Here is an 8,600-nt window from a genome sequence, read left to right as displayed (position 1 = left end):
AATTCAGAGCAACGTAGGTAGCAAAGAAGAAAGAAAACAAAACCATATAAAAGACATCAAAGGGAAAATGGGCAAATAAACACCTGTCAGAAGGTCCTGTATGGTTTCTATGCAGAAATGTGAAGACTGGATTGTCTTAATAAAGCAGAAAGGTAGTGACGTGATCATTTCTTAGACAAACGTCAAGTGTCAGGGGCATGAAAGCAGGATGCTTTACTGTTACCTGCTATAAGATCACAAAAGCGCTACCCTAATGTTAAAACCGGCAACACTCACACCAACAGTCCTACAGTAACCACCTTGGCTAGCTCTGCAACGTGCTTCTGTGGCCGGTGTCAGTATAAGCCAATGTAATTCTTTAAAGCCCGTTTCCTTAGAGCTGAGTGATAGAATGTTCATCACATTGTGATTGAAAGAGCTTTAGGAAAGCAGCCCCCCTTTTGTTGAGCAAAATCACCCTCAAAATCAAAGACTATCATTGAAATTTAAATTTTTTAAAATTTAAGAAATTCATTTTGAAGTGAAATATTATATAAGGAAAATATATTGTCACAAGTTATATAATTATTGGATTTTTTTTTCCTTCAGTGCCTAGGACTAAGCAATCTTGGGTTTATTCCATGTGGAATCTTCAATCTTTTTAAAATAAAAATAAAAAACAAACTGATTATATTAGATGCTAGACTCGGAGTGAATTCTAGGTCATAATGAGGAGTAGTTCCTTTTAATGTAGGATTATAAGCATTTATTTTTAACATCAGATCTAATAATTCGATATTAGATTTGATGTCACTGTATGATGTGCTGTATAGCCACAGTTATTTTTAACCCATGGGTTTTTATAAGGAATCAGTTCACTGAAGTGACATTGTTTGAACTTTCCTAGGGTTAAGATGAAGTGTGAACTTTTTTGTTCTTTAACAGGATACTCATGGTGGAACATCCCTTCACTCAGAACTGAAGATAAGAAAGCAGGAAATGAGCCCCAGATCTACCCTTTCACCACAAGTTATTATTATTTTTGTTTTTAGGTTCAAGTCCACGTATCTCGGAACGTCCATGAAAGGGCTTCCTGGAAAACAAGGCAAAACCAAACAAAACCCAATCGTCCCCATGAACATGAATCTACACCACCAGGAGAGGGGAACCCACTCTGGCAGGCACTGAAATGATAAGAGTGGACACTGGGCAAGTTCTGCAAAGTCTCTGAACTCTGAGCTCATTTGCAGTTCAAGGGGAGCCATGCAGGATGAAGACGGATATATCACTTTAAACATTAAGCCCCGAAAGCCAGCTCTCAGCTCAGGTAAGAAGGCTCATTCAGCAATGTGGACATTAATAGGTCACTACTACCTTCCCCTTCTCTCTCCTAGTGACTGGGGGCTTAATTTTATTTGTGTTTTCCTGAATGATATTCTGTCTCTGAAGCAAATAAGTGGGGCCTACAGAGGCTTTTGCAGACATGGTTAGAATGCAGTCAGCAAAAATAGAAAAAGGGATGTTGTCCTAAGACTATTAGTATGTAATGCTGGGGCTTAGCAGCTGGTGGGACAAAGGGAATGACAGTTTGAATACTCAAATGTCTGACAAATACCTTCACATTTTAAATTCCATTGTCATTCATATGACTGGGCACGAGTGAGAAGTCAGTGAACACACTTAGAAAAAAAATGAGATTTTTTTCAAAAAATATTATAGAGGGAAGGACTTTTTAATGTGACCTTTTAAATTTTTCTTCTCTTTAAAATGATATAAAGTAATTGGGTCATAATTTTATTTAATATGCAAACTTTTGTAAATAAATATTTATGCAAAATATAAAACAAAATGTTTTTAACTTTTTAAAAAAATCTCAAATTTTAAATTCACCAGAAGATCCAATTCTCCACTAGTCTCCAATGGAAGTCATTGTTTATGTGAATGAGGATGCGGAGAGGGGAGAGAAAGAGAAATCCATGTGGCCCAGGAAATTATATTTTAGAATATACAGAGAATAGTCTATGGGGAACAGAAATGGATGAAAGGTGTAAAGTAGGCTATTCTTTTGGGGATGGACACCAAGGGAATGCAGGCAAAATATCCAACAATATTGTTTTTGTTGTTGCTTTAATTATATGTGTGTGAATGTGTGTCTGTGTGTGAATGTGTGTACATGTGTGCACTTGAGAGCTCATGCTGTGTACATGTGTAAGTGCATGTGTTAGCAGTATACATGTGTCCTGTGGAGAACAGTGGGCAATTTTCAGAAGTAGGTTCTTTCCTTCCACCCTGCATTTTAGGAATCAAGCCCAGTCTGTCAGGTGTATGTGGTGATGAGTACTTTACCTGTTAAACCATCTCACTAGCCCAAGTTCAGTTGTGTTTTGAGACATGGTCTCACATAGCCTAAACTTGCATTGAATTTGCTATGTAGCAAAAGCTGGCTTTGAACTCCTGGACCTTCTGCCTCCGTGACCCAAGTGTGGGGCTGTAAGTTTGCTCTCTCAGTCATAGCTTGCAATACTGGTTATGATAGTTCAAAAATCCTGAGAAGGACAGGGTGGCCTGACTGTCTTCTCTTTCACATCTTTATTGTGCTCCCACAGCTGACTCTGCTTCTTCTTGGTGGCGTGTGATGACTTTAATTCTGCTGATCTCATCCGTGGGGCTGGTTGTTGGGCTCGTGGCTCTGGGCATCATGTGTAAGTATTGGCTCCTTGCCAGGGCTTTGATCTGAGGAAAGCAGTACCCAGGAGTTCCTGACATATTCTACTAAGCTTCCTAATTGTCACATCTGTTTGTCACCTACTCCAACTGTCCCAGTAAAGGAAAACTCAGAAGGGAGCCCTCCTTTTAATTTTTTCCTCAGTTAAAATTTTTCAAAATGCATTTGAGACACTCAGTGTGGATTAAAGCTGTCTTTCTTTCTCCCTCTCCGCCTTGCTTAATCTAAGGCAAAGGCAATCCAGAACTTTACTAATTTCATCAATAAAGCTGTGTCTTCCTGTGTGGAACCTTGTTTGTTCTAGTCTCTGTACATAAAATCTGTCCCATCCCATTTTATTTACTGAAGCACTGGTTTTCTATTCATGAATAGCTAATCATAAGACTTTATGAGGTCAAGCCATAATGTATGCTGCTAACTCATTTATTTTCTTGTTTTTAAAAGATTTTAGAAAACTTTATTCAATTTTATTTAAATGAATATAAAAAGCATTTTAAACACCATAATAACAATATGTATTCTTTTCTCATGTTCTATTAAGTTAATTAAAATTTTAAACCATTTTTATAAAAACTTAAAATAAGAAACCACACAGCCGAATTAAGCAGACTGAAAGTCTATGCATTTCAATAAACTTCTACACAGTTAGGACAGCCATCCGCCCACACATCCCTAGATGGATTAATTCATTATTATATGCAGAACAGAATGCAAACGTTAGGCTTCTCTCATCTCTGTGAAGCCCACTTAGGAACTATCAGAACAGGTGCTTAGTCACGTGTTTTCGCCTCAGGACTTTCTCATCCTCAGTTAATTCACATGATCTTTCATGCAGCCCTCGCTTGGTTCTTCATATTTCATTTTTCACTATTCATTGATTTTTGTGTATCCGGTGAACTTTTCAACTACTGGCAGGCTTATAGACATGAAAGTTCACCGGCGAATCCTGCCATCATCTTTCGACCTTGAGACCCAGGGGTAATTTATCTCCTCTCTACATCTATAGCAGTCACACAGCAAAAGTACCTGCTAGCTGACAAGGAAAGTCTCTCGGCCACTCTGCAACAACTGGCCAAGAAAGTCTGCCAAGAGTTGATTAAACAATCAGAGCTCGAGACAAAGAACGTGGTAGGTAAGTCTGGCTTGGAAATGTCATCTCTCCAAGCCCTGTGTGTCTGTCATGGTAACGGGAGGGAGGCCAACCAGAGCAGGAACGCTGCACCTGGGAAAAGCTTCTGCCAGATTCTGACAGTCCCAAACTCCGTCTCCCTTTCAGAACACAAGTGCAGCCCCTGTGCCGCAAAGTGGAGATACCATGGAGACAGCTGCTATGGGTTCTTTAGACGTAACCTAACGTGGGACGAGAGCAAGCAGTATTGTACTGAGCAGAATGCAACGCTTGTGAAGGCTGCCAGCCAGAAGACTGTGGTAAGCAGGGTCCAATGTCGAACATTTGGGACTTGAAGGAGAAAGCTCTCAAAGGAAGCAATGAATCTGTTTGTTTGTTTTTCTTTTTTTCTTGTGTTTCTTAATGGCTTGAAGTTGGTGCTCGTCTGAGAAATTTAGGAAGCTTGACAACAAATATAGAGCTTAAACATTCAATACTGTCATTTTCCAAAATATCACTAGAGTGTTTTGTTAAGATTGGATTGTGTGTGCCTCCACAACAGCAGAAGTGGACAGTGGGTCAGGCAGGACAAGTCAGAAGGGATGCTCCCACCACAGGGATTCCAGTCTACATGACCTTCTATCCCATGCTGTAAGCCCAGGTTCACAGAGAAGTATAAAATTTAAATTCACTAAGCCGGGTGGTGGTAGTGCATGCCATTAACCCCAACACTCAGGGAAGTAGAGGCAGGCAGATCTCTGAGTTCAAGTCCAGCCTGGTCTACAGAATGAGTTCCAGAACAACCAGAGCTACGCAGAGAAACTCTGTCTCAAAAAAATAAAAACAAAACCAACCAAACAAACAAACAAAAAAAAGTTCACTAAATAAATTTACTCAGTCAAAACACGTGAGTTCTAGCACGCCAACTCCATTATAAAAGGATTAACTGCAGATGTGAAACTTACCGTGGCTCTGATTACTACAGACCAGTACCACTTGAAAATCTGTAACATAACAAAGAAGCAATATTACTTTTTGAGAAAAATTAAGGTTAAATATTAGTTGGATTTTCCCATCAAGTCCAAAGGAGAGATATCTTTGGCAGTGTAGATTTATGTCTATATGGATATGTTTTAAAGAAAAGATCAGCAATTGATGGATTAATGCAAAGGTGGTGGGTGGCTCACACTTTAGGGAAGTTAGACTCACAAGTGTCTTCTATGGAGTGTTATTCTGAGAGTCACATGTCTGTCCAGAAGCTCAAACCATTTTTTTATTGCTATTATTACATTCCAAGAGTGGATTCTTGCCTACTATTGTGGGATATACAAGGGCATAGTGAACATCTGGTTGCCTTTTGCTTTTCTTTCTAAGAGACTGATTGTCCATTCATCTAATAGTCAACTCATGTGTACTGGAACCACTCCAGGACCTAATCTACGTATAGTAAAACCAATACCCACAAACTTTATTTTTTAAGAGTAGTTGGGCAGCCTTTAATTCCAACACTTGAGAGGCAGATATGGGCAGATCTCTGAGTTTGAGGCCAGCCTGGTCTACAGGGTTAGTTCCAGGACAGCTAAGGATGTTCCATAGAAAAACCCTGTCTCAAAAAAAAAAAAAAATGAAGCAAACTAACTAACAAAAAGTAAGTTATAACCAGGTAGGAAAAAGTAAATCAGTGCCAGATGTGGTGGTACATGCTTTTGTAGTCATAACTGAGGCTAGGACCACATGTTTGGAGCCAGTGTGACCTACACAGTTAGAATCTATCCAAAAGGAGAAAGAAAGCATAGGATAATGAAAACTTGGAAAGGTAGATGCATGTTGTTTACTAATTCCTACAAGAAACACATGTATAGTTCTCTTTATCCATCCAACTAAAACAAATTAATATTTCCATGTATAAGATAATGGATAAAATCCAAGAACTTAATTTCAGGAAATGCAAAGCTTCTCCAGAGCACTTTGCTTCCTGTCGTCTGTAGTTGCTGCATTCACCCCGACTTGAATCATGTCTCCCTGGGACTCCAATCTTGAATTGATAGGAAATAGAAAAATGAATTATAAAAGCCCAGGAAGAATAGAAAAAGAGCTGTTTAATACAATTTCTCATGGCTCTATAAATGTTTTTAATATCTCAAAACAGATTAGCAAAATCCTAGACATGAAATATAGCCCATTAGTATCAACATAGCTGCATAATTCCACAACTTGCTCAAGGCTTCTCTCGTGAAGTTCTCTCGTGTTGCTGCCGGTGGGCAGTGCTGTGCAGACACTTACACAGTACGGATTTGTTTGCAATAGGAATACATCACAAACAGGATCACTTCGGCCCGGTGGATTGGATTATCACGCCAGAACTCTGATAAGGACTGGATGTGGGAAGATAGCTCAATTTTTCCCAAGGATATGTAAGTCCCTGGAAACTCAACTAGAAGGCATCGCATAAAGTTTTGAGTCCCATATTTCTTGTTGAACACAAGTTGCCTGACTACACCACTGTGGGTTGTAGCTGCCAGTAATATGTGACTTCTCTCTCTCTCTCTCTCTCTCTCTCTCTCTCTCTTTCCCTTTGTGCATGTGTGTGTGTGTGTGTGTGTGTGTAAATTGGTTGATTTTTTTGTGCTTTGAGAATAAATTTATCCTTTTCATTATTTTATGATTGGAATATTTACATCAAGGATATTTTCAGTATCTTTTTGACCTATGAATCTCCACAAATCAGGTACATTGTAGATCACAAGGCAATTCTAATGTCATACAATGAAGCTCCACCCTTCTAATGGCATTGTAGGCAAATGACTTCATTTCATTAAGAGTTGTGTTATTCAATATGGCTCTGTCTCTCCTTAATTTTTTAAAATTTAAAATTTATTGTGTGTGTGTGTGTGTGTGTGTGAGAGAGAGAGAGAGAGAGAGAGAGAGAGAGAGAGAGAGAGAGAATTTACATACCACAATGTATGTGAATGTAGGTAAGAGGACAACTTTAGGGAGTTGGTTTTCTCCTTCCACCATGTAGGTCCTGGAAATCAAATACAGGTCAGCAGACTTGCGAGTAAGCACCTTTCCCCATGAAACATCTTGCTGGCTTTCCATACGGCCCTCTAATCACTAATTTCAACATCTTTTGTTTATTTTGAACAATGCTACATTCTCCCTGTCTAGGAATTATGATAAAAGCTTATACAATTTTATTATTATGTAAATAGACAATTAAGTCAACATATATTTATGATTTACCTTGAATAGAATCCCAGAACACACAAATACATACAAACCTCCTGCAAACCTTGAGCTTATTGCTCATTGCTTACTATCTTGCTCACAATATTGCAGCAAAGTGGTGTTCTCTCTAAATTCTGAAGGAGTCAAATTCCCCTTTCCCTTCTACATTCCCTGACCAAGTCATCTCTGTTGGTCAAGGCTATTTGAAGGCCACTTTCTCAGTGACAGCAACTCTAATGGCTCACACTAAATCCTGTTCCTTTCGGCACACACCTGCCCTGTTTTCTCTTTACTGTTTTATTGTCTCATGGCTCTTACAACTTTCCGACATTTTCCTGTCTGCTTTTCTCTGGACATCATACCAATTCCTCCTCAATGGAATTTGAGTTTTTAAAAAGAAGAGACCTTGTCTTTACTCCTCCTTAATCACTAAACTATTTTGACAACTCGTTGGCTGGTGTCCATACTTGTCTTCCAAGTAAATTAAACATACTTCCCTTGTCTCTCATTGTAAACAATTATTTGAGGAATAGAGACAAACTTTCAGACAATTACCAGGCGCTGTTAGTTCTCAGCTCTACAGTACTTAGCCCATCTTACTTCTTGAGGATTTCCCCATGTTGTGCAGCTAGCTGCTGTCTCTATAAGAACATCCCATTTCTTCTCTGCCCATTTAAGATCTAGTCCTATTTCAACACTGACCCAAAGTAAATTGTAGATAAAGCTTTGCTTGGCCTGTCAGAGCATGATGTGCCTCCTCCTCTGGACTCTTCTTGTACTTGTATTGACTTTCTCCTGACTTACACTGTACGAAATCGTTACTGAACTTTTCAAGTATGCAGTGGACAAAAGGTTTCTCAAAGATACATATGCTGTTTCTTTACCCACCTCAAGCCTCTAGTTTGATCAGCAAAACATGCATGTTCCTTGCTTTCTTAAGTACTCATCTTTCTTATTTTTTTTAAATGCTCTCTTCCTTTCTCATTTGCAGGATTGACCTTTCTGGGAATACAAGAGAAAACATGAATTGCGCTTATCTTTATAATGGGAAAATCCATCCAGCTTCCTGTGAGGACAGAAACTATTTAATGTGTGAGAGGAAGGCTGGCCTGACGAGAGTAGACCAACTGCTTTAATGCAGAAGAATGAACAGGATGTCAGATAAGTGGTTGGTCATGCAATAAAACATCTGGGTGAAAGAATTCCCCAGTCATAAAACTGTTTATTTTGTTTTTTATATCATCCTTATACCACATATCTTGTCCTTTATCTGCATATCAAAAAACATAAAGTGAGCAGAGCTAGTGCTTTTCAGTATTTCACGTTCTATTTACTTTCTTTTTCCCTTTCCATTTCTAATTTTCTTAACATCATGTATGTAATCCACTGCTTCTTCAAATATACACCATAAAATTAAATTAGAATAGGGCACAAAAGACAGCACTGTGTAAAATATCATAGTTTAAAAATGCATCATGTGACAGTAGAAATAATGTAGATTGAATCTTCATAATAGTTTAAATGGTATGACCCCTTAACCGAAGAACATCCATGAAGAAA

At 38.6% G+C, this 8,600-nt stretch overlaps 1 protein-coding gene across 1 annotated transcript; it reads left to right on the top strand.

Moving 5' to 3' along the window:
* Positions 1–1,108: 1,108 nt before the first annotated feature.
* On the top strand, positions 1,109–8,242 carry Clec1b (C-type lectin domain family 1 member B). Its single transcript, XM_075981945.1, has 6 exons — positions 1,109–1,306; positions 2,586–2,681; positions 3,711–3,836; positions 3,981–4,132; positions 6,120–6,226; positions 8,032–8,242. Exons 1-6 carry the CDS (start codon positions 1,243–1,245, stop codon positions 8,174–8,176), a joined length of 690 nt encoding a protein of 229 aa, XP_075838060.1. The 5' UTR covers positions 1,109–1,242; the 3' UTR covers positions 8,177–8,242.
* The last annotated feature ends 358 nt before the right edge of the window (positions 8,243–8,600 follow it).

The sequence above is a fragment of the Microtus pennsylvanicus genome, chromosome 8 (assembly GCF_037038515.1).
Source record: "Microtus pennsylvanicus isolate mMicPen1 chromosome 8, mMicPen1.hap1, whole genome shotgun sequence".
In the NCBI taxonomy this organism is placed as follows: Eukaryota; Metazoa; Chordata; class Mammalia; order Rodentia; family Cricetidae; genus Microtus; species Microtus pennsylvanicus.
Note: the sequence above shows the minus strand (reverse complement) of the source record. Positions and strands in the feature narration are given on the sequence as shown.

Bases quoted from the DNA above. Each gene is read 5' to 3' on its own strand.
- Clec1b (XM_075981945.1), top strand. From the start codon at position 1,243: ATGCAGGATGAAGACGGATATATCACTTTAAACATTAAGCCCCGAAAG. The intron at 4,133-6,119 runs GTAAGCAGGGTC...TGTTTGCAATAG, and splicing joins CTGCCAGCCAGAAGACTGTG to GAATACATCACAAACAGGAT. The intron at 6,227-8,031 runs GTAAGTCCCTGG...TCTCATTTGCAG, and splicing joins TCAATTTTTCCCAAGGATAT to GATTGACCTTTCTGGGAATA.